The 26862-nt window shown below is 37.8% G+C and overlaps 1 protein-coding gene across 4 annotated transcripts in view; it reads left to right on the forward strand.

Annotated features, from left to right (window-relative positions):
• CNTNAP4 (contactin associated protein family member 4) overlaps positions 1–26862 on the forward strand; it is a 264163-nt gene that overhangs the window by 135779 nt on the left and 101522 nt on the right. For all 4 annotated transcript variants that reach the window (XR_009559901.1, XM_030863289.2, XM_060288512.1 and 1 more), the window contains 4 exons: positions 8454–8601; positions 23383–23586; positions 24202–24386; positions 25194–25337. Coding sequence is in view for 3 of the 4 variants with exons in the window: in XM_030863289.2 (XP_030719149.2) it covers positions 8454–8601; positions 23383–23586; positions 24202–24386; positions 25194–25337 (681 nt within the window). In the remaining variant the exon portion in view is untranslated. The remainder of the gene's footprint in view (positions 1–8453; positions 8602–23382; positions 23587–24201; positions 24387–25193; positions 25338–26862) is intronic.

Raw genomic sequence — 26862 nt, forward strand, 5'->3', positions numbered from 1 at the left:
AGTATAGTTTTTATTTTGATTTCGAACCTGCTTCTTACTCTTTGAACTTCCTGGACCTTGTTTGGTGTCTGTCATTAATTTTTGAAATTCATTGGCCATTATGACTTCAAATATTTCTTCAGCTCCGTTCTCTCTTTACTCACCTTCTTATGTTCCATTTTTGCACATGTTACAACTTTTGCAGTTATCCCATGGTTCTTGGGTATTCTCTTCCACTTTTTTTCTTTTTGCATTACAATTTGAGAAATTTGTATTTTCTTCAAGCTCACTGGTTCTTTCTTTGGCTACATTGAATGTATCAATGTACCCATCAGAGACATTGCTCATTTCTGTTACAGTGTTTTTGATTTCTAAACACTTTGGAATCTTTGGTTCTTTCTTAGATTTTCATCTCTCTGCTTACATTCCCCATATGTTCTTGCATGTTGTCCAGTTTTCCCATTAGAGTCCTTAGCATATTCATCATAGTTTTAAAAAATTTCTAGTCTGATAATTCAAACATCTGTGACATATGCGAGCCAAGTTCTGATGATTGTTTTGTCTACGCAGACACTTTTTTTCCTTGCCTGTTGTCATGCCTTGCAACTTTTTGTTTGGACATATAGGACATATTGTATCTAGTAGTGGTAACTGAGGTAAATAGGTCTTTCATGTGAGAATTTATATTAATCTGGCTAGAAATTGGGCTGTATTTAATGTTTTCTACAGGTGGTATAGGTGCCAGAGGCTTCCAATTCATCTAGTATCCTTGTTTTTGCCTCTCCTTTGACTTTGGCATCCTCTTCAGAGATGGTCTGTGTTTTGCATTTCTCTCAGTTGTTATCCAGTATTATTATACTGGAGTCCTGTTGGTATGGTGGTATGACGTGGGGGAATGAGATCATTCTACAATATTGCAATTAAATGTTAGTGTTTTAGCCTTTGTCTTGAATCTGTGACCTTCACTAGTGTTTCTGGAGGTCCTTCATAGAGCTAAGGCTCTGGCAAAGTCTTTGTTATGGAGATCAGTCTGGGCATATTTCACAGTGATTACCTTTCCCCCTCCTTGCCAGAGCCAAGAAAGTCTTTTTTTCTGATCGTCGCAGAGCATAGAAAGGTTCCTGGAGGAAAAGCCCACAAAACTGTGGGGTCCTCGAAGACCACAGCCCTCAGGAGTTTCTCACTCTCATGGTAGTCCACACTCGGCCTCCATCAGTTCATCAAAATTACCATGAGAGTTCCTACTGTTTTATGGCACTGGTGGATGGACAGATTTCTGCTGTCTTTGGGTGACCTTCTCTCTCCAGATCTCATGGGGGTGGTTTGCCATGTGTATTAGTCAGCTCAGGCTGGTATAACAAAATGCCATAGACTGGGGGGCTTAAACAACAGGCATTCATTTCTCACAGTTCTGGAGGTTAGGAAGTCCAAGATTAAGGTGCTGGCTGATTTGGTTCCTGGTGAGGGCCCCTTCGTGGTTTGCAGACATCCGTCTTCTTGTGTCCTCACCTGGTGGAGTGAGAGGAAGCTTTGGTCTGTCTTCCTCATCTTGTAAGGTTGCTAATCCCATCGTGGGGGCCCCACCTTCATGACTTCATCTAAACGTAATTACTTCCCAAAGCCCCACCTCCAAATACTATAATAATGGGAGTGGTTAGGGCTTCAACCTATACGTTTTTAGAGGGGCACAACTTAGTCCATAGCACCATGTAACCTCAGTTTTCTGATGGGTCTCAGAAAATTCATTGATTTTTAAGTTTGTCCCTCTTTCTTGTTGTATAGAGTGATGATTCCCGAGTTCTTTAAATAACAGAGCTGATGCCTTTCCTATTTACTAATATGTGTGCATGTTGAAGACTATAAATTTCCTTTAAGAACAATTTATTCTAATGTTTTATTATTTTCTATTGTGTATAGGACATTATATATGAAAAAAACGAATGATAAGTTGAGATCTAGAAGGATGTCTTCCTACAGAATATAATTACAGTTGCTTCTGCAGGCAGCAAGGAGCATGAGGCGTCTCTGACCATCGTCATATAATTTCGCAGATGGAGAAGATGGGAAGCTGAATTCTCATCCCTGTGGGGAGCTGTCTCTCTCACCATTTATTCTTAGTTGTAGACTCTCAAAGTTTTGACACAAAACCTGTGGAAACTTATGGTATAGTCATGTCCTTGAGGGCTCTAGCACTAAAGTTTTGTCTCTAACCCTGTGAAGTTGTCGAAAGATCTGCTCAGTTTCTCCTCTTCAGAAATCCTTAAGTCACCGAAAGAGGAAAACAAGGGCCCCAAAGGTAGGGCTGGTCTCTTTGGCTGTTCTTCTCCCAAATCTCGGACATTTAATATTTTATTGTCTTTCAGAGCTTCAGTCCCTATTTTTAATTTTGTACAGCTTTTAGCAGGAGCATTGTTCAGAATCTCCTAATCTACCATTACCATAATATTATCATTTCTTAGTTAAAAGTTACTTTGCATCTCAGTCAAATTTTAATCTTCCTCAAAATTGTCCATGTTATCACCCTAATATAAATTTAGGCTTAATGACCTGTCCATATATCAGGCATGTAAAAGTTTATTACTATGTCTCAACAATAGTTACGGACTGTAGTGAAGATTGTATCTTTCGTGTGCTTTTTCTCTCTTGCCCTTTGATATTTCTGTCTTGAGAATTCAAACCCTTCTATGCTGAAAGGGCCTAACCAGTGTATTTTCCAACTTTGTGCCTCCACAGATTCTAAAATAATGGCAGGTTTGTGGTCCCTCAGTGAACTATTGTTAATAATTTGGTACCCCTCCAAATAAATATTTTAAAGATATTGAATATCTTCTGAGAGGGATAGTAGAAACTGACTTAATATTAATAAAATTCTATACTCTTTTATAATCAAAATTGAGTTATTATATATACAGAGCAAAACTTAACTTTCTGATTTGACTGCTGTACTCTCATTGCTGGTTTTCTATTAAATGAATTCCATTCACACTCAAGATAGAATCAACTTTTGTTGGATATAGTTACAATGTCTTGTTCAACATATGTTTAAACGTTATTCTTATCTGGGTTTATGTTAGCATATTTCCCATTTTTTGGTAGTTCTTATTTTTCTTTTCTTTTATGCTTTTCTAGACCAGAAGATCTCATGGGAGGCATACTTAGTAAAGATTTATAACTAACATCATAAAATAAAGAGCTGATTTCCATTAGACAGCATGTTGCTATGGTATATTTAGTTTCTGCATATTAGCTGACAGTGTCAAAATGAATTGTACTTGGAAAAAGGTCATATGTAAGTCACATGAATAAGAGAGGTCAGAGGATTTTAATATTTGCCTGTTTGTTGTATTGAATTTCTACTAATGTTACTGTTTATTTTGGTGGGAGCTGGACGAGTTTACATGTAATTACAGATCTGCTATATAACCACATGGTCCCATGTTTCTAATTTATTACAGCAGTGTTTTGGAGCCCCTTATGAACTGCCATATGTGGCCATCTCCCTTTATGTATCTTGGCTTTCATAGATGAGTTGCTCAATTACTATTTGCAAAAGAAGTTAATGCTATTACACTTTTTCATAAACTTTAGAAGCACTTTGAAAATACTTAAAATCCTGTGAAAAACTTTAATTCATTAACTCCATAAATTATCTTGGTTAGAATACATTTCTAAACCATCTTTGAGCATCTCATTGAGTTTGAAAATCGTCAAGTCTCAAAGAAAAGAAAAATACAATTAAGGCTTTTTGCTTTTTATCACATAAGACACATCACCTTAATTTTACTTGTAGCTATTTCATGTATTTGATGATCTAATGGCGTATTCTTCTACATTATGCAGCCATTAGGTTACCGTTTCTACGCAGGAGTCCTATTGATGCTTGAAAATTTGTCTTTTATTTTCCTGCAGCTGTAGTAATTGTGAGAAAATGTGAAGTTAATAGAACAATCCTTTTGTCTATAAAAGTCAGCTGGTAGAGTTGTGTCCCAGTTCAGTAATAATCTAAGTTGCATTACTTTCAGATGTGTCAAAGGTTTTAAATATAAATTATGAGAAAAAGGGGAAAACAGCCTCAGATAAAATATCAGGTTTCCTCTAGGGTGAGTTGTTTGCTTTCACGTTCTGTTGGAGAGAGGCCTCAGATGGCTTAGCTAAATTACGGGCTTTTGATTCAGAAAAGTATAGAATTAAATCCTTACTCTGTCACCTTCTAGCTGCGTGGTTTTAGGCACATAAGCTCTATAATTTTTGTTATCCTCAGTTTTACGGTGGCCACAGAAATACTTCACAGGGTTGAGGCGAATATTAAAACTACATAATATATATTTCTGCTGTGTCTGATGTTGAGACACAAGCTTTCACGTTGAAGACATTCAGATTGATAGCACAGAAGATGTCTGTTACTTACTTCTCCCTTTGGAGGTTAGCCCTAGTCAACTGTTCTCCTAAAATCTTTTCCGTCTCTGAGAAGTTTTGAAATCAAATAGGGAGGGGAAAAACAGCACGATTTATCCACAAGCCTGAAGAATGTTCAAAGAGCAGGCGGAAGACCAAGAGCACAAATCAGCTTGACCTGCATTGAAATGCGGATTTCTAAGGCCCCTCTCACAGATTTAGTGCGTGACAGCACCTCAGGTAATTTGGACAAGCACTAAAGTTCAGAATATATAATATAAGGGAAGACATACACATTCTCATAATAAAATTATTTTTTCAAAAGAATGAGACATTCAAATTCATGCGTTCCTTTATGAATTATGAGTATGTGAAAAAATTTTCATAGCAAATTGAGAAAAGTCTTCTAGGCAAGGGAATTACATTAGGAACATTAGTATGCATTGGACTTTGCATTTATAAAGTGAATAGCATCAATTCCCTGTCTCATTCACAGACATTCTACAAAAATTCCCATTAGATATTGAATTCCACAGCAGAATCTTTATTATCTTACGTTTTAAAAGTTAGCAACAAGTGGAAAAAAACAGTGCAGATATTACTGTTCAGTTAAATATATTTAACTAGTAGTAATGGTGCATATTTTCCCAGTAACATTAATCTTAGAATGTTATTTAAGGTACCCAGAGCATTACTAAGTGGTATTTCTGCCTATTCTGTCACTGTATACACTTACATGTCTATGCATTACTTTATTTTGCTAATTATTATAAAATTAATACATGCTCATTAAAAAAATTCAGAAATGACTAAAATGTGCTAAGTAAAAATCCCATATCCCCCACCTCACAATTTCCCTCATCCCTTGTCAGAAATAATCACTTAAAATTTTGAATGTGCTCAGATGTTTTTATTACTTATACAGACTAAGTAATTTACATTTCTTCTTTACGTTCTCAAAATTCAAATAGCTCATAAATTGATCAGATAAACTGTGAAGGGCTTCCATTTACAGACGTCCTCTTCCCATTTACCTGTCGCCATTGTCACCTGCATCTTTTCTCCCAATCCCATAAAATGCTGAGATCACAGAGTGCCATCTATCTCAATCTATGAACTTATAATAATTTTGAAAAAATATGAGATCTTTTGGAGGGTTATCTAATTCATCACCCAGCTGTTCACTGCAAGAAATCATAATTAGGTCTTGTATTAACCTGCCAGTGGTACCCAGGAAAATAGAATCAGAAGTGTAAGAAGGTCTGATTAGGATTAAATGTCTTTAAACCAGGTCCTCAACCCTGGAGGCATATTACCCTGACCTGGAGAGCCTGTAAAGACAGACAGACAGGCACACACACACACGCACACGTACAGCAATGCCCAGGGTCTGAGCACTGGGAGTTTTAATGTGTAGTCCAAGTTTGGGAAATACTGTCTTAAATGAAGCTGCCCTTCCTCAGCCATTCTAAAGAAAACGTTGGTATAAATGGACATTTTCAGGCAAATGTTCATGGTTTTGACAGAAATGGAGACCATGGTGCCCTAAAGGTGAAGTGAGGATGGGGATTAGGTAGTACAATAAAGAATACAGTTAACCTTTTATATCAAATCCTCAGTGTGAAATTTCAACTGGTGGAATAGCATGGAACGTTCTAGAAGTGTCTGGTTATCAGAGTCCAAATATCTGTGGGATTAAACAATCTCCTCCTGTTTATGTTCTGGGAAATAGTAGCCAGGGATGTGGGCCTAATATGTTTGAAACATGCTGGATAACTGTTCCTCCCTCAGGAGATACAGCGCTCATTTGTACATTCTCATTTGACATCTTCATAGAGATACAATAATCAAGAAACTTGCTGAACTTTGATTTGTTTTTAAGCCCAGTCTTTCCCAAACATACACATCCAACAGATATTTTGTTGAGAACCACTTTGAGCCAAACCATATTCTAGGTACTATGGAAGGAAGGCAGTAAAGGTCCCTGCTTTACAGAGCTTGTCTTCTAAGGGGATAAGATAAACAAATAATCAAAAAAGACCCCCAAATAATGAGTAATATGAAGAATATAAAACAGAAAGATAAGATGCTGGGGTGCCAGGTACACTTCCTTTAGAAGCTGTGATCAAAAAGGGCCTGTCTTAGGTGGTACTCTTTAGACCAAGGCCTGAGATGACAAGAAGAGCTGGTTGTACAAAGGTCTTGAGGGAAGAACTTTCACAGCAGAATGAACAGCTGGCGCAAAGGCCCTCAGCAGGACTGAGCTTGGCTTCTACACGGGGGTTCCCTGTGCTCAGAGCATCATGGAGGAGATTGCCAAAGACTGTGTTATGTTTGATAAGGAATTTGGATTTTCTTCTAAGTGGTAAAGGAAGCAGTGCGGGTAACATAGTTTGTCTTACCTTTAAAAATCTTACTGACTGCTCAGAGGGAAAGAGATTTAGCGATATGGATGGGGATGGGGATGGTGATAGGAAACAGAAGACTAAAAGCATGAGGAAGAGGCCATTGAAGTAGTTCTGGAGAGATAATGCTGTGTTGAACCTGGTGGTTGTAGCTGAGATGAAGGGAGGTGCCCAGATTTGGGATATAATTTGGAGGCACCATCATAGAACTGTCTGTTTTGTGTGAGCCTGAAAATTGGGTGTATGAGGTACTGGGGTGGGGGGCATTGGGGGGCAGGAATTAGAGTTGACTGATAAGGGGAATCAAATCAAATTAATTTGACTGAAAAACCCAACCTTACTTTTTATTTTTACTGTGTTAGAAAATATTTTAGTAAACGTTGGTAAAGAGATATTTGTGAAGTAGAAAGAAAAGTAGGCAAATGAATAAACTCCCTGGGTATTGGTGTTCCTAAAATATTTGCTTTGTTTGGTATGATCTACATGAGGGTGGCCTCATTCGTTGATCCAGTCATGGTAAGGGGACCTACCACGCGGCTGAATAGGTCGTAGCATCATCCCTTATTTCGGTAGTTCCTACGTATCCTGATGGTTACAGTTAAACAAAAAAAGAAGGAGGAGGAGGAGGGGAAGGCAAGAAGGAGAAAAGGAGGGAGGAAAGGAAGGAAGAGGTGGAAGAGGAGAAGCTGAAATAAAAATTAAGTATCAATTATTGAGAACAACTGCTTCATCCTAACGTTTTCACATATGAAGCTTTACCATATGTCACATAGGAGAAAATAAAAGCTGTTTAGGTGTGGGTTTTGCAGGTGAGCTATATGCTAGGTAGATGCATCCTGTTATTGTGGAAGGAGTATAGCTCCTGGTCATACCATATAATAGTTTTGCAAACACCGGAGATTTTTTTTCATCATTCTGACGTTTAATTTCCTCATCTGCAATTTGATGGTGCTAGCTCAGCATCATTCCTGTGGTCTTTCTAGCTTTCAAATCTAAAATCTGTAAGTCTAATTTCAGGTCTTTCCAGATGATGACTAATTCCCATTTCCCTTAACAATAGTTTAAATACAGGTGCTTTTATTTTATTATTTTTTATTGAATAAAAGTGACACGCAACAACAGTTTTTAAGGTGTGTATCCAGCCTTGTGGTGAATGAAGTTTAACAACCTATTTTCAGAGTGTAGCTCTGACTTGAATGTCTGGTGATAAGTTTCATTTATGTTACTGAGTAAGATAAAGCGAAACAATACAAACAAGTCGTAACCTTACTCATTCATCAATGATGTGAGTAACTTCTATGCTGAATCAGATTCTAGCTTTTGAATACAGGAAGAAGATGTTCTCAATATTTCTCATGGTTCACAATGTCAGTAGCTTTTATGTTTCGTCTGCACCTTATAGAAACAAACTTTACTGGGGGTTTCATAGTTGAAAGCTGGCTTGCTGCAGGTGATGGAATTTAAACTGCTAGATAGAAAGAGGTTTAGACAATAGTAACTTATGCAGATGAAGATACGTTATGGCATAACTGTTAACAATATGATCTTCTTAAAGAAGGTTGCCATTTTATAGTAAAAAAGCAAATCATACATTGCTTGTTGACATTGTAGAAGACAAAGTGAAATAGATCTTCTCCAGGTACATTGATTTCCTTCTTTTCTCTTTTCTTCTAGGGATTTTCAGGAAATGCAAATGCAGACAGTGTTGTGTACTATAGACTCCAGCCTTCTATCAAAGCCAGATTTCTGCGCTTCATCCCTTTAGAGTGGAACCCCAGGGGCAGAATTGGAATGCGAATCGAGGTGTTTGGATGTGCATATAGTAAGTGTTTGTTTGTCCAACACAGTGGAATAGATATCAAAGGAGATGTTTTAAAAGCCAAACTGTATGCTGAAATTGATTTAAGAGCTACGTAAAGAGACATAAAAACGGGAGCAGTTTCTGTGGGAAGCTCTATTTGTGCCCATACATGCCAATATTGACTTACGTGTTCAGCTTTTATATTTTAAATCAGAAATGGAAGCATTTTACAGCTAGACAAATCGTTACAGAGATAGATAGATAGAGATACATGTTTGGAGACATATGTGAATCCATTTATCCAAATCTGATATTTTTGACCAGATCGTAACTTTTAAATATTAGAATGTCCCCCCATAGACTATATGTGATGATGTTTCATTTGGGCACCCTAAATATAATAAAAGACAGTGGCCCATTTAGTAAAACCAATCATCTGTTTTGAGACCACAGAATGTTTTTCTCTACAGCCTAAAAATAATATGCCATGAAACTCACTTATAAATATGCTATGCCCTGTGCATAAATTCATAGAAAAGGTAAAGACCCCTGCCAAAATGTAAGATGTGTTTGAAATACTTTCACATAAAAGATAGAAACCACAGATTTCACTTAGTCTCCTCTTAATGAAGTATTTTATTATGTCTTTTTGTGGGACAGAGACCTGAGAGTTCTTGACAGCCCACCTCAAGCCACACCATCCTGTCGTTAGTTAACATGATCTACAATTATCAGACGAGCAGTCTGAGGTTTGGAGAGAGTCAGTAATTTGCCCAGCGTCTCACATCTTAGTTCACAGAAGAATCTGGAGGAGAACCCATAACTGTTCAATTCACTGCATCCTTATTCCTCTAGTAAACCTTTATTTTTTTAGCCACTAAAGCTTTCTTCACATGTATTTCATCACTTTTTCAGGTTCACTTTATTTATGTAAAGGAAGGCATGTCATATAGAGGGCAGGCAGCTTGTTGAAGTTGTCTATCCTGTGTCAGACAGAGAAACCACGTCGGCAGAATTGTCATAATAGTATTAGTAGCAATAGCACTAATGTTAATAGGATTAATTTTTATAATTCTAGACGTAACAAATTTTTCTTGAGTGCTTATTATATGTCTAATACCATATTAACCAGCTAGTCTATAATTCCAAACAAAGTCCGGATAAATATTATTAGGTAACTTGTTCCATTCCCCTACTTTGCAAATGAGGAAGCTAGAGCTTAGGGATTCCATGTTGACTTGTTCCAACCACCCAGACAGGAAGTGACAGAGCTGGGTTTGCAGCCAAGCCTGCCAGACTCCAGAGCCCCAGCTTATTCTCATGCCTCCTCCAGCCGTTAAATCAGAGATGAGCCATGGGCAGCTTACTTCTCATCATCTGCCCGACTTCCTTCTAGCTTTCTTGGCTTCTGCAGTTCAGCTTAGCTGCTCCTGGTATGTGTTAGCTCCTCCCTTTACAATGATCCCACTTGAATAAAATCATCCTTAAAAAAAACGTCCCACCCAAAATTGCGATTCTGGAACACAGAATCTGGACAGTCAGTCTTATTTGTCTTTGGATCGTAGAGTTTTAATAAAGCCCGTGCCACACGATGGGCAATCAGCAAAGCAAAGTCCAAAATGATTCATATTTATAGTTACTGATTCAGAGCGTCTACTTTGCAAAATATTTATTTATCAGTGTATAATAATAGCAAACAGTTACTGAGCACTTATTCTGCGTCAGATAATAGTTTTTATAGACGTACTAATTTAATCCTAAAAATCACCCATCTAATGGAGTCTTAGAAGTATTAAGCAGTTTCCCCAGCAGCACACACTTAATACACATTCGATCTCGTATGTAAATTCAGCGTTAGTTTAACAAGGCTATTGATGCTGTTTTCCCACAGTAACGTCCCTATGAAGTGACTGATGGGGTGCAGGCTCCTTTGAGTTCTCTGCTGCCGCGTGCTGGATGATAACTCAGATTCCCCCCCACCCGCCCCGCAACCCCATGAAACATTCTTTTTGCTGTTAATTCATCCGCTGTCTCTTGGAGTAAGCACATCATCTGGGCACTTAGTCAACCTCCTTTTTTCATGGACCCACGGTTGAAGGGTCAATAGCGAGAGCCAACATTTTAAACTCAAACATAAACACACGGTAAAATGATACAGCAGGATTCAATGTAAAGTGGCTGTCGGATAATTTTGGATAAAAGAGAAAAAAAATAACCTTAATGGAAAAATACTCTCACAGATGACCGAAAATAACCTCAAAATGGGTTGGGTGTGAATGCCTTCTGGGAATGTATTTGATCAAATTGACTTTAGTTCCTCAATTACACCATGGTCAACACTCTTATTCTCCACCTCTGCGTACCATTAGCCTTGCAGAATATTAGTTTACTAAAGTATGATACTATTTAATCATCATTTACTGAACACTTAATACGTGTCAGGTACTATTTTTTACCATTTCAACAGCACAGTGAAGTAGGTACTTGGATATTACCATTTTATGGTCTGCTGAATGACCCCTGTGGCTTGCTCTGGGTTGTTTGGCACAGAAATAGCTGAGACCACCAGTGTCCCCTGCCCTCAAAAGGAAGAACTGTAGGTCAGCAAAAGAAGCCCGCTCAAGATTTTGTCTGCAACTCTCCTGAGTAGCCCAGATCCAAGATCAGACTGGATTTTCTCCAGATATGCAAGGCTATTCTTCCGCAATCCTTAAAAAAAGGAAAAGTGTGGGAGGGTGCGACATGAGCAGGGCTCTTGCGGATCCCAGTCCCAGCGCACCTGTACGTGCCGGCAATGAAGTGGGCCTCTTGTGAGCTTGAGGAAGGCCTGGAGGATTGCATCCAACCTGCCAGCTTGTGTGTTCCCATTGCCTGCACCAAGTTAATATGACTTTTGGGTGGGCTTTGCCTAAGTGACTCACTCAAGAATGTTGTATACCAGGGTGCTTCAAGTCTCCTGACACGGACGAAAGTGGACTTAGAGAAATTAAGAACTTTGGGATTACACAGCCTGTGTTAGACCTAGGATTTAAAATCAGATCCATCACCTTCCAAAACCAGTACTCGTGATGAATCATACATGTGTTCATCCTTTAAATGTCTGTTGACACTTGCTGAAAGGGAAGTCTACTAGCTGTTGGGTATAGGGAGGAATTTAAAGTAACACATTTTTTCTTAAAGATGAGAATGTGCAATGTCATAAAAATTACACAGACTCAATGCAAAATATGGTAGCGTTAGTGTAGGGTGTTAGGAATAACGTGATTGATGAATTGAGGTTAGTATGAGAAAGTTTACGGAAATAGGTTTTGAAATTAAGGTGCAGATATTTTCACATGAGAGGCTGGGAGAATGGTCCAGATAGGAGAAGGGGTGTCTTCTAGTCAAGAACGGGAATGAGGATTGCTTGGACGGATCAGTTTGTATTTGAGAATGGTCATTCAGACTGAACTGAGGGGTACAGATTGGAGGGCTAAACGAGGGGTAGAGATTAGAGGCAGCAGCTCAGTGGGGAGGCTTCTGAACTCCTTTCTACAAGTGACAGCTGGAGTCTCAAACTAGAGGACCAGCCATGAGGACAGAGTTCTCCTGACTTGAATCAGATTCACAGTATGCTGAGGCTACTCTTGAATCAGGAGAATTTAGTGATTGTATGTGAGGGGACACTGAGTTATCCGATTTGAACAGCTGTCTGCAAGGTGGTGTCATTTACCGGGAGGGGGCGCTGGGGAACAAATAAGTTCTGGAAGGGAGCCAGAGAGAGAATTAATTCCATCGCTGACTCATTGAGTTTAAGTGACTGTGAAATACGGAAGATTGGAACTCCACATCCTCTGGGGTGAAGTTACAGAATTGAAACCTATAAAATATCATTAGTTATTAAATCAGAACCTTTCCACTTACTGTTGATAATAAAAGTATAAAGTTTAAAGCTATGTTTGTACAACTACTCATGTCTTTGAAAAACAGAAATGCATTTGTCATAATTAAAACAGGTCCTTTATACTGTTTTTCAGGTAGTGTGCATTTTTATGCCAGACCCTCCCCGGCCCCTTGTGCCTAATATGTGTGTTGGCTGAAGTTATAGATGCAAGCTGCCCCTGTGAATATTGCTGGGAAAGTGGCTGTTGTGAGAACCACACACGGTTTTATTACCCTGAGTTAGAACAGTAACTTGTTCTGAAGGAGCATCAAGTGAATGGAAAATCCATATCAAAGAGCATGTTCTACTTTTATGTCGGTAGACCTGACGTTGTTTACTGAGTAATGAGAGAAGCAGAAGCTAAATTTTATGGGTTCAAAGGGAAAGTATAAATTTCAGATGTCTTGGCCATAGCCACTGTGAACATGTTTACAGATCTAGACAAGAGGTGTAGATAAGGAAATAACTTGTGGAAGAAAGAAAAAGAAAAGACAGTGTTTGATGATGAAGAACTACTACTCTGCTCAGTGTGTCCCAAAGGGTAAACAATGGTAAACAAAGGCAAGAAAGGAAAATAACTGGGTGCAAGTGAGTGAGTCTGAGGAGTGCTTAAGAAGTAGCAATTAAGCCACAGGGGATAATGGTTAATGGTGGGTGAATTGCTGAAGCAATCGCCCTGAGTATAGATTCTTAGTTTCTTTTCTCTAGCTGTTGTGTAAACACTCTCATTTTTCGATCCACGATCTCTCCTTCCTCATCCTCAGCAGAATAACAGCATCCAACTGCCCGGCTGTAGTGAAATAATTACAGTTTATTTGAAGTGCTGTGATTTCATGATTTTTCTAGTCTTAGGATCTTTTCATGAAGCATAGGGCGATCACCACACATCTAGCCTTCATTCCCCTACCTAGATAATTCTTTTACTCATTGTCTTTTCTCTGCATAGAAATCACTGTTTCTGACAACTTCTCTAGTGCTTCCTGTTTAGGTCAGAGGATGTGTTCTGCTCCTGGTCACATCATACACACATTATACTGTATTGAAATCGGATGGTCCTTTTTTGGTATTAGTCCTCTGGACAGATAGATGAATGAATGGGGGCAGGTCTGGGGAAATTCAGGAAGGCTTTTCCCATCATCCAAGTGTCATATTCAGTCCATTAAAGATCCGGCACAGAGCCCAGGGAAAACTGAGTGAGAGGATTGGCAGAGCAGAAATGTACAGAAGCGTTGCACTATTATGTTTATTTGCTTAAATGCAGACTGTATGAGAGAAAATTATGGATTCTATTTAGTAAATGGAAATAAGTCAGAAATTACAAAACTCATGTTAACTTAAAATAAGAGTATGCATTTCATGACGTAAAAAATACTGGAAGTTGGAACTACTTACATCTGTAGATTTCCATTTAGAAAATTATTAGTAGGAAATATAAGAAAGTAACGTGAAAAGTGCAACTGTTTGTCTGGGTGAAAAAATACTGAAAGAAAACTAAGTAATAGCCTTCTGTCTACTCAGGATGCAGCTCTCTCACACCACTTGTTGGATTGGGGAAAAAGGAAAAGCAGGAAAGGTGTTAGATTTACCCTAAAGAATAGTTGTGATTGAATCCAATACCTACTTATTAAGCAGCTCCAACATGTCAACATAAGATCTTGACAAGGTGCTTTAAATACAGTCCCTGCTCTCAGATTGTTTATCAGCTAATACTGTAGCTGAGGGATCCTATTTGATGTCAGAGCTTAAAAAGAAGATGGATTCATGTTGGCCTAAAATCAAAGTGGATAAATTCTAATTCTTTGCAAAGTTTATAGTCTTAAGATTTTAATTTGATGATACGTGAAGTTATATTAAAATTAAAATGAGGTTAGCTTTTAGAATGCCAGAAAATAAGGAGACTATGAAAACCCACCAGAATAATGTCAAAAGAACTCAGCCAACTGAAGGGGCTCTCACTGACCAAAGATGGAAATATTTTAGCATCAATGAAGATAGTAGCTGCAGTTTTGAAGCATATTAACTATATTTAAGTGAATGGGTTCATGATAATACTAAAAAAAGAACCCTCATTGGTCACCTAGGAGAACTATTAAGGAATCGACTCATTATTTTGAAAGCTAATAAATGAAGAGAAAACATCAAGCATTTATCCTACTCTTCCTATGTGATCTGGACCTCAAGGTAATCAAATAGAAGATTAGAGGGAATTTTTCTTTAAAGTTATACTTATATAAATAAACGAGGAGTAGTAGAATCAATATATGCCCATTTTGCAATCCTAAATAAATTAATGGACAAGTCAATAGTTATAAAATTTTACAAAAAAAGAGAGATTTGCTTTTAGGTACCAGTCATAACAGAGTAGCTTTTATTGGACTATCTTGCTGCCCACAGCAATTATAGTGGCTGGATAAAATACATTTAAAAAAATGCTTCAGGGCTTTGAAATTCAACTCAAAACAGGCAGCAACTTGAGAGGACTTGATTCTTGAAAGATGGAAGGCAAACTCCTGGAGATCCATATTTAACTGACTTTTTCCTAAGAGCATCATAATACTCAAGCAGCAAGTAGCCAGATTTTACTTGACTGAGGAGACAGAGGTCAGAGTTCAAGGTTGCCAGAGTGATTAGAAATTTAGGGTGGAATACTGAAAAGGAGAGCATCAGAGAGGGAGAGCCCTGACTCCTTCTTACACATTCCCCTTAAATCCTTGCCTGATTCCTGACTTACCCATGCCCACTATGCACCAGGCAAAAGCAAGAGCTGGGAGATTCAAGTCCTGAGGACTTCATCCAGCATCTGCCTAGTTCCGGGAAGGATACCTTTGGAGTCCAAGTTCTGCCAATTTAGAGAGACTTGTTAAACACTTTGGGCTTTTACCTGAAAAGCCAGAAAGGCATTGTCTTAGGAATAAACACCGTAACTGAGGACCAATTGTTACGTCCTGGGACTAAGGACAAATCCTAAATAGACCTGTCCAAGAAAAACCTGGAACCAAGCTTTCACAGGGTCAAGGTGATCTGCCAGTAATTCAGCTCCCTGTGGATCTCTTCCATTTAGTTTCCGCCACACCATCCATCCCTCTCCAGACTCTCCCACCCTCCCAGCTCTTCTCACCCTCTTCTCCCCCCACCTTCTCTTCCTTTCCTGACCCTCGATGTTCTCATAGGTGGTGATCTACTCAGCTTAAATATCATTTCCTCAGAGATGTTGTCCCTAATCAACAACCTAATTTAGACCTTTCTGCTCAAACCTCTGATATTACCCTGTCCTTTTCCTTCAAGTTCTACTTAACAATTTGTAAAAACATCTGTTCAGATGGGATGAGTTGTGTGATGTCTTTCTTTTCCTTCTGTTTGGAGGATCCATGAGGATGGAATGTGTTCCCTGTTACACAGCCTCCTACTGTAGAGCTTGGCACAGTAAACGTTCAGTAACTATTTGTTAAGCGGAGGTATTAAGAAAAATATCTGATTAGCCACGATATAAACCAAAAAATGAATAAATATGTAAACATCCAAATTTATTATCCTCGAGCAGTAGCAACTGACGAAAAGAGAAATATCTCTGAGATGAACATATGAAATTTCAAAAGTTGTTATTATTAAAATGATAATAATAGCATACCAAATAATAACTGTCAAGGCATTTTGATATTTCCCTCGGGTGCCAACAGCTTTTTTGATATAGCATGAAAGGTTGGAATTATTCTCCACATATTCCAAATAAGGAAATTGAGAATTGGCACTTAAGTGATTTCTGTGACATCACAAAAATAACAAATAAATATTAGAAACAGAAATCCAGCTTACATCCTCCAATGATACACTCCAGCGTCCTTGATGAAGTAGATGTTACCGATTTCAAATCTATTTAAAAGGTTAATTTAAATTGATATGTAAGTGGCCATGATGATGTTTGCTCCCATAACCTCCTGGAGTGTTATCACTGACCTTAACTCAGTCTGTTTAAAGCCGTGATAGTGGACTTCCCTGGTGACGCAGTGGTTGAGAGTCCGCCTGCCGATGCAGGGGACACGGGTTCGTGCCCTGGTCCGGGAAGATCCCACATGCCGCGGAGCGGCTGGGCCTGTGAGCCATGGCCGCTGAGCCTGCGCGTCCGGAGCCTGTGCTCCGCAGCGGGAGAGGCCACAGCAGTGAGAGGCCCACGTACTGGGAAAAAAAACAGAACAAAAACCATGATAGTAAAGTCACCTTTTCCCTGTGGTTATATACAGCATTTGATCCTGTACCTTCTTCCTTTTTACCATATTAATTTTAGTTGTTTTAAACCTGAGAGTCCCTTAAATCATTCTAGGTTCTTTTATGCTACTATGCAAAAATAGAACAACCCATTTCCTGTTGATTTCTCAAGCGCTTGGTCTCTCCTCTCCATCTCTTTAAAAGCACAATTCTGTAATGCAGATCTCACGTGCCTATACATCATGCTGTAGCTTTAATATTTCACTATATAATAGTTTAACAGTGACTCAGTCTGATTAATGTTTTTTAGAAGTCAGAATTGGACCTCTGTTTGTTTAGTGATTCATAGGTAGTAATTTTTAAATAGAGAGGCAGTATGATCAGTGTTTAAGACTGAATTCAATTTAGCCCAGAAGCGTTTTGTCCATAGCTGTTTTCTCTAGTGGTAGCACTCTTTTTCTATTTGTGTTTTTGGGATGATTCCCAAAGAGTTATTAGAAGAGTCTCATGTCTTTTTCAAGAACTCTTTCATGACCTTCAATAAAATGAATTTTCTATTTTTAATGATTTGTTTTCCATTTCATGCATTTTCTATTCCAATTTTTCTCTTTTAAGTTTCTTAGTCAACTGATCTCATCAATAATGCTATGATTCATGGTTTAACTCACAGAATCCATTTCTCCCTGAAAGACATTTCAGGGACAAGTCACTACCACCTCCACAATTTTCTGCAAGTACCACCTATGGTATAGATAAATAAAAGAATTTTCTTTTCCATGGTACAATTCAGTATGCAATGAGGTTGTTCATTTTCAGAGAACAGGTTTCTGTAAGCTACCTCTTCTTCTTGTCAAATAACCCTTATGCTGTCGTCTGCCTCAGGATCACTCAGGAACCTATACTCTTGGGTTGTCTTTCAGAGATTCTAAATCAGCGGACATCAGGCAGAGCGCAGGATGTTTGCTGAACGTTTACGGAGGCCACAAGAGATTCTCCTTAGGTGATTCTCACGTGGTGTGACCACGGACCCCAATTTGAGAAATCATGCTCTTGGATGTGTTTTTCTTAGTAATTCACTTACAGGGTGGGGAAGACATTGCTTTTTCAAATGTCAACCCCTCACAATTGGAGAAGCCTCAAACTTCTGGAGCAGGGATAGGATGCAAAGGAGAGGGAACGGTACTGGGTCAAGTGGAAGATATGACAATGAGGAGTGTGTTTGCATGTGAAACATGCAGAGGTAGAAAAGCAGTTTGCTGCTCACGGAGGTGAAGCATTTCTGCCCTTTAGTTAACGTCCTTCTCTGAGGCTGAGAGGTTCAACTCCTCCTGCACGTGTTAGAAATCGTTCGGGACCCAGCCCTGATGCAGAAGTGAAGCATGAATAATCACATCTCAGGGACGTGTGTCTTCCCTGCTAGACCGTAAGCTCCTGGAAAAAAAAATGCTCTTCGTGTTACGCATTACTGTGTCTTCCACTGTGTTCGCGGAAAGGTCTCCATAAGTATGTGCTGCAGAAGGAGCGCAGGATACGTGTTTCAGCAATTCCACTTCTCACACAACTCCCTGAAGAAATAGGAATATTTTCTTTCAGAAAACTCTGTATTCTGCGGGAGATTATATTTCTGAATCATGCAAATCAAGCAGGCTACATCTCTTTCCCAGGGTCACGGGGAGAACTGATAATGAGAGTAGGGCCTGCAATCCTTGTGAGCCACCTCTTTCCTTGCTTCCTGCTCTAAATGAGAAGATCTGAGATGGAGGTATTCACTGAGGAGGATTCAGGTCACCGACAATTGCCATGGTGAGTCAGCTCAGGCATTTGCTGACAGACAGAGAAAAAGCCACAGAACCCACAGATGGCTCAAAATCATTATTGCTGCATAACCTGGCAATGACATTGGTAATTGAGCATTTCTTGTGCACTTCAGAAATTCATTATTTTTTAGAGTCCACTTTTAAAAAATAAACACACCAAATGTATTTATTAAACTATTTTTGCTATCCCTCTTTCCCTGCCCAGTGTTCTAATAAGTAATAGCATTAATAGTAGTTAACAAATTATTGAATTCTAATTATATGCTAGCAACTTCCAAAAATTGTATAGATATGCATTCATACAACAGACCTATGAAGAATATACTGTTATTAACAAAATATGGTAAATCACCTATACTTCACTTAAAGAAAAGAATGTACTATTATTCCCATGTTACAGATGAAGGAACAGGGACAAAGAGAGCAGGTAACTTGCTGTGATAGAATAATGCTCTGTAACCGTAAATAAGTTACATTATATGACAAAGGTACTTTACAGTTGTGATTAAGTTACGGGTCTTGAGTTGGGGAGATTATCCTGGATTATCCAGGTGGACCCAGTGTAGTCACAGGGGTCCTTATAAAAGAGAGGTGACAGGATCAGAGTTAGAGAAGGAGATGTGACTGTGAATGCAAACATGAGAGATAATGAGAAAGAGAGAAATTTGAAGATGCTATGATGCTGGTCCTATACAAGAAGGAAGGGGCCATAGGCCAAGAATGCAAGTGGTTCCTAAAAGCTGGAAAAAAGAATGTTGAATTACTATCACTAGGTTAAGTACACAAATGTTTAATGTCCAACAGGGCAATAAAACCATAACCTTTGGGGATATGTTTTCTATCTGACGGGAGTTATTTGCATCTCTACTGGGAAAACAAAACAAAACAAAACTATAAATTAACATGTAACTTAGAGACTGGCCCTCATCAGTAATAAATAGTAAAATAAGATATTTGTGAATTCACCTAGAATTAATTAGACGGGCTTCTTTTAAAAAGCTCCAGCATGACATTGAGAGGACATGAAGTTATTCCTTTGATTTATTTTCCAGCTTTTTCAATTTTCTTAACAGTGGTGATATCAGTTCCAAGAGAGACCTGTCTCTCCCACCAGCATCCTTGGAGAAAATTCAGATACTCTCTTCCTCTCTCTCCCTCTGTCTCTCAAAAGATTATTTTTTTTCAGATAGTTCCAGATTTTTATATCGTTAACTGTATTTATCATAGCACAACGTTTTATGATGATTGTTTAAAATTGCATGCTTTTTATATATCAGGTAAGTTCTGTAAATAGTGTTTATAAGTGAGTTTTCTATCTAAAGTAATACTGATAGGGACCATCCTGAATTCCTTTGTTTTATGGGAATCCTTGTACATATATTACACGGATATAACTTGAAGTTTCCCCGTACTGACATTGTACTTACATTCTGAATTATATTTAGCTTTTTTTCCCAAAGGGTATTGTTCACATTGCATGTGAAATCTGAGAGCTGAGTTACTGACTGCCACTGGAGTTTCTCAGCATCCTCAGAGCTTCCTTTCATGATAATGAATGAGAGAATGTGTTGGGAGAATGTCTAGCCATCTTAAAATTAAGCATAAGAGTAATTATTTTATGGGGACAAGTTTAGGACTTGAAGACTGACAAGAGTAAGAAGATTATTGATTACCATCTGCTTTAGCATCAGGTTTCTAGACCTGAGAACTGAGCTTTCCCAACTACCTTAATTAAAGTGACCCCAGGCTTCTTTTAATCTTGATCAGAATGCCTGTTATGGTCTGTAATGGTTTATGAACTTACTTTTTTTTTAAATTTTAATTAATTTATTTTTTACATCTTTATTAGAGTATAATTGCTTTACAATGGTGTGTTAGTTTCTGCTTCATAACAAAGTGAATCAGTTATACATATACATATGTTCCCATATCTCTTCCCTCTTACGTCTCCCTCCCTCCCACCCTCCCTATCCCACCCATCCAGGTGGTCACAAAGCACCGAGCTGATCTCCTTGTGCTATGCGGCTGCTTCCCACTAGCTAGCTATTTTACGTTTGGTAGTGTATATATGTCCATGCCACTCTCTCGCTTTGTCACAGCTTACCCTTCCCCCTCCCCATATCCTCAAGTCCATTCTCTAGTAGGTCTGTGTCTTTATTCCTGTCTTACCCCTAGGTTCTTCATGACATTTTTTTTTTCTTAGATTCCATATATATGTGTTAGCATACGGTATTTGTCTTTCTCTTTCTGACTTACTTCACTCTGTATGACAGACTCTAGGTCCATCTACCTCACTACAAATAACTCAATTTTGTTTCTTTTTATGGCTGAGTAATATTCCATTGTATATATGTGCCACATTTTCTTTATCCATTCATCCGATGATGGACACTTAGGTTGTTTCCATCTCCAGGCTATTGTAAATAGAGCTGCAATGAACATTTTGGTACATGACTTTTTGAATTATGGTTTTCTCAGGGTATATGCCCAGTAGTGGGATTGCTGGGTTATATGGTAGTTCTATTTGTAGTTTTTTTAAGGAACCTCCATACTGTTCTCCATAGTGGCTGTACCAGCAACTGACAAAGGATTAATCTCCAAAATTTATATGCAGCTCAATAACAAAAAAACAAACAACCCAATCCAAAAATGGGCAGAAGACCTAAATAGACATTTCTCCAAAGAAAATATACAGACTGCCAACAAACACATGAAAGAATGCTCAACATCATTCATCATTAGAGAAATGCAAATCAAAACGACAATGAGATATCATCTCACACCGGTCAGAATAGCCATCATCAAAAAATCTAGAAACAATAAATGCTGGAGAGGGTGTGGAGAAAGGGGAACCCTCCTGCACTGCTGGTGGGAATGTGAACTTACTTTTTTACTTGCTACTTGTTGTCCGTCTTCACTGAATGTAAGTTCCATGAGGACGAGGGCCATGTTGGTGTTGATCCCTCTTTTATCTCAGCATCCATCACAGGGCCTCAGACTGGATGGGCTAAATAAATATTTATTGAATGAATGGACCCAACTACTTAGTGTGATACCTGTGAAGTAAGAACATAATAGGTAAGAGAGAAAATGCCAAGTGGCTTCCATTTAAGAGATGAAGTAGTATACCATTGCTTTAGGCATCAGTAGTCTAATATGTCTCTCACTATTCCATTTCGCTGATGGAGATATTCCAGGCACAAAGCTCTTGGTGCCATGAAAGGCTGATATGACCATTATAATAGCAACAGTAGTGAAGAAGAGAGAAAAAAAGAAATAGAAGGCTGAAGTATCACAGGCTAGACGTTCACTGGGGAAAAAATTCTCTTGGTAGCTAATTCCAAAAATAGACTTTATCTGAAATAAAATCATGATAATGATGGTTGCCTTTAAGCAATGCATTAACTCAGAGATAACTGCATGGCTCCAAATGTGTCAGCACTTAAAGTCTGTCTTATTGGAATTTTTCTTAATTTGTTGTAATCTAATTATCATAGAACACATTATTTGTATTTGTCACAGAGTTATGTTTTTGCCATGCACATTCATTCAGCTATATAACAAGGAGTAATTATTCAGTTAACATTATTCTTTCTACAGAATGCAATGTTTATTCATGTGCACTTGGTGAATGAATTCTTTTATAAGCACATTAACAAGATGTGGAAAAATCAAACCTCTGAATTTCCAAAAGATAGCTGCATAAAATAGTTGGAAAAAATTTGGGGCGGTGGTGAATATAAATGGTTCCCATTACATATGATGGATAATCTGAAAGAAATGCATATTTGGACATACAAGTTGATGTAATAATTTTGTCGAATGAAACAAGATGAGTGAACTGTAATGTCGTTTTGTTGACTGGGAGAAGTCACCTAACCACTTGAAAAATAGCTTCCTATTTTATTGGGTTTCCCTAACCTCTTCATTTATTACATAAATGCACTCTCAAGGGTAATTGCCTTAAAAAAAAAAATCTTCGACTTGTGAAATGTAGGAAACACTGCAAGGCTTTCTGAGTATTATCAGTTCTTTGCTCAGGGTGCAACTGATTTTGACAGATGTACTGTTATGTTACTGGTATAACATGACATCTTTTATCAGATGAACTGAATAAAAGTGATCTTGACAATGAGTAGATAAGACACTGTCAGAAAGCTGAAAAAACCTGTCAATGTCACAGTTATGACACAAATGCAGCAGAACAGCCCTTATAATGTCATTAAGTGAATATCTTTCCAATAGTGCCCTTGAGAAGACAGAAAATAGCATTGCTCTTAAATACTATTACTTAGCCACAAAAATAATAAAATAAAACAAAACACAAAGGTCAGTTTAATGTATACTTGAGGTGGCATTGATGAGTCCGATGTATGTGTTTGTATTTGTGTGTCGATCTCTTTTATATATGCCATATAGAAAGAATTTTGAGATTTCAAAACTACTTTTTCAGAAGGTAAAAAACCATTTAACTTCAATATTTCAAGAATGTCATTAAATATATTGATCATGAAATATGCAAAGTGGTTTTATGGGTATTGATTATAACCTTTTCCCTAATTTATTATGGAATGAGAAACAGCCTTTAATAATATAAGAGAAAATTAGGAATACATTTCAAAATGTATTTCTAGATCATGAATTTTGTAAATAGGTGAATAAAGACTAAAATGGAATCAATCCCAGGAATTAGAAGGAATTAGACATTTGGTGGTTTTATTTTCCATTATTTTGATTGGGTTGGAGCTGAACTATACATGTATGGGTACAAGTATAATGCTCTTTCTATACATATACTTTTAAAATGCTTTAATGAAAAGCATATTTATCCTTAGAATGACTTTTAATATCTTTGTCTAGGATCAGAGGTGGTTGATCTTGATGGGAAAAGTTGCCTTCTCTACAGATTTGATCAAAAATCCCTGAGCCCAATAAAGGATATAATTTCTTTGAAATTTAAAACTATGCAGAGCGATGGGATTCTGCTCCACCGGCAAGGGCAAAATGGAGATCACATCACACTGGAGTTAAGAGGAGGAAAACTCTTTTTAGTTATTAATTCAGGTAAAACTATTGGGTAAAGTGCTTGAAAAATCTCTGGTCATTTAGACATCACCTTAGTAACTTTATGCTTTTATAGCTTATCTTTTTTTAACAATTAAGGTGCTGTATTTCCACATTCAAGTGTTTGTGTATGTATGTGAGATACATATATATATATATCTCACACATATATATCACACACATATATATACACGCCCATATTGTACTTGCACGTAAAAATGGTTCCTATTTGCAAATTGTACCAGACCCTCTTTCAATGTCATAGTGCTGACAGAACCACTTAGCTATTTTCAAACATCATGATGAAAGGGATGGGTCATTGAAAAATACCGACGTAGTAAAAATAATGAGGTTGTAGCAAAGATAAAATTTATATTGAAAATGAGTGTGTGATGGTGGGTAATGCTAATAAAGAGAATTAACAGAGGAAGAAATTACAACAAGGTTGAGAGCATATTATATTCAAACTTGAGGTAAATTCAGACTAGCATTTTGGATGGAGTGGATGGAAAGAGATTGCAATTATCATGAGAGACTCTGGTGCCCCCAAAAGGAACTTTTTTTTCTTTTTTTTAAACTGAGAATAATGGTGCTGTTATTTTTTTCTCTTCTAAGGTGAAGCTAAGCTGCCCTCCACTCACGGCCCGATCAGTCTCACCCTGGGCAGCCTGCTGGACGACCAGCACTGGCATTCCGTGCTCATCCAACGCTTGGGCAAACAAGTCAACTTTACAGTGGATGAGCACAGACATCGTTTCCACGCCCAGGGAGAGTTCAGTTACCTACATCTCGATTATGAGGTGTGATGGTTACGTTTCAATTAATGCAGACTTTGTAATATATATGTGGTATAGCCACATGCAAGAAAATACACTATAGAAAACCTACGTTCAGAGTCAGTCAAGGTTCTGATGAAGTGTTCCTCTAGGTGACCTAACGCAAGTAGCAAATTTTGTGCATGTACTACTGAGGCTCCATCTTTCTCCCAGTACGTTAATTTATTATTACAAAGAAATGTCATCTTTTTTGCCTGCAATGTGTAGTTACAAATTGCCACATGTAGGAAATGTTCTTGAAGAGATCTCATTACAAGTAAATGCAGAATGTGTTGCATGATTGGTGGTGGTAGGGGCGGGTAAAGGGCACTCCTGAACAGTGCAGATTCATGGAGAGAATGTAGCAATAAATAGATTAATTGATTCATTAATAATCAGTTCAAATGCACAAATATCAGTGTGTGCCAGAAATATATATGAAACAAAATGTCATTGTAATTGGTAACATTGTTAAAGTTGTCAAGGTTTACCATGGATATAAAGATGTATTTTTCTTCAGGAACCAAAAAATATTGAAATCAGGTGTGATGAGCAACTTGTAAAAATAATCAAGCTCTTGTGTAAGTGCAAACTGAATGCATATAAATTTGTTTCAAGATATGCATCTTAATTTTTTTTAATCTCCATTTGAAATTAAAAATATGGCAGTGTAGGGTACTGAAAAATCGGTCTATCTGTGATGATTACAGCTATAGTTGCTAATCGTAATTATTTAAGCAGATTATCAAAAAATCACTAAACAATATTATTGATGCCATTTTTCTTTCTAAGATCAGCTTTGGAGGGATTCCAGCACCTGGAAAATCAGCGTCATTCCCCCATAAACATTTTCATGGGTGTTTAGAAAATCTCTATTATAATGGAGTGGATGTTATTGATTTGGCCAAGCAACAGAACCCACAGATCATCATTATGGTAAGACCTGAGTCTTCATGTGAACAAATGAGGAAAACTGCGTGGCTTTTCCACACAAAACAATTGCTTCATTTTGAATTCCCACTTGATGTGATGTTTTAGACTTTACTCTTGTTCCTTAAAAACATTTCTCTGCTTGGCAATATGCATGTAAGGGATGAATTCTATGTTAAAAATTTAAAATTCATAGGGCATGATTGTCTTATATTTATATGAAGTAAAGCAGGCCTTTTTTTTGGTGCAACTGATAATTTATTTTGTTGTGATATTGTTACTCCCAGGAGACTAATTTCTCTTACTCTGTAATTTCCTTTATAAGATACTCCCTGACACACTCTCTGAGGAAGCATACCAAGTTCCTGGAGTCAGATAACATCCATCTATATTAGAGAAGCATTTGAAAAATTTGTATTTTGCCATGGTCATTTATAACCAATAAAAGAAACTAATAGACTTTTACAAGATTGCATCTGCCAGTCTGTCCCAAGAGCAGTGCTGGTCAGGCTGCATTATACTCTAATTCTATGGAAATGCAGCAGAATTTAAATACAACTGTTATCGGTCAGGGTTCAGTCAGGGAAGCAGCACCACTGTGAGTTTAGGAACAAGGGTCTATTTTAGGACTTGGATCTTAACAATCATCAGAGGCGCTGGAAAGTGGAGCCCAGCTGTCTGGAGGAGGAGATGGAGCAGAGTGAAAGCCAGGACAAGCTGGAATAAACCAGCCCCTCTGTGATCCTCCCTCACTGGGCTTTATCACACACAGAAAACCTTTGGGGCGAAAACGGCCAGCCTTTCACTTCTGACTCATATCATGCAAGCTCCCTTTTTGGCTAACTTTTAACCAGAGCAAGACAAGAAAAGAGATTCTGTGAAACGTGGTTTCTAGCTTAACCAGCTTAATGACAGAAAAGCAGACACATCTATCCCTTTGAATACATTTCTTTAATTGTTCAAAATTCAGAATATGTAAATGTAAGCTCATGTTGTGTCAGCAAAACCCAAACCACATCATGGGATTATTTATTGCTTACAAAACATTTTGTTCTTAATTCTCTGTGTGAATTGATAGTATTTATATGAGTACACCATCCAGCAAGATTTTTAAATAGTTTTTTTTTAAAAAAGGGAAAAGAATTTAAATGGAAAATTAAAATATTATAGAGAGATAGATGTGAGTGTTTCATTGCAAAATGAGTTTCCAGGAGCTGCTTGTGCAGCTAGCACCCACTCTTCATTGCCAAGAGGATTTGCTGCTTGTAGAGTAGCAGACAGCTGTCCAAATGCAGCTGGTAAATGTTTCCATTTTTACCAGGTTTGTTAGTCTTATAATTGCCTTTACATTATGGGTCAGTTTATTTCACTCTTCTGCTTTTGTTACTTCATTCACTGGGGCAAGGTATTTGTCTGCAGAGAAAGCTAATTCACTTTTAACAGAATCACAGTATAACCAAATGTTTTTGTTTAACCAAGACTAGTAGTTTAATTTCAATGTGTAGTCTTCTAAATAAAGTGATTTCATTGA

The sequence above is a fragment of the Globicephala melas genome, chromosome 19, assembly GCF_963455315.2.
Source record: "Globicephala melas chromosome 19, mGloMel1.2, whole genome shotgun sequence".
Classification (NCBI taxonomy): Eukaryota; Metazoa; Chordata; class Mammalia; order Artiodactyla; family Delphinidae; genus Globicephala; species Globicephala melas.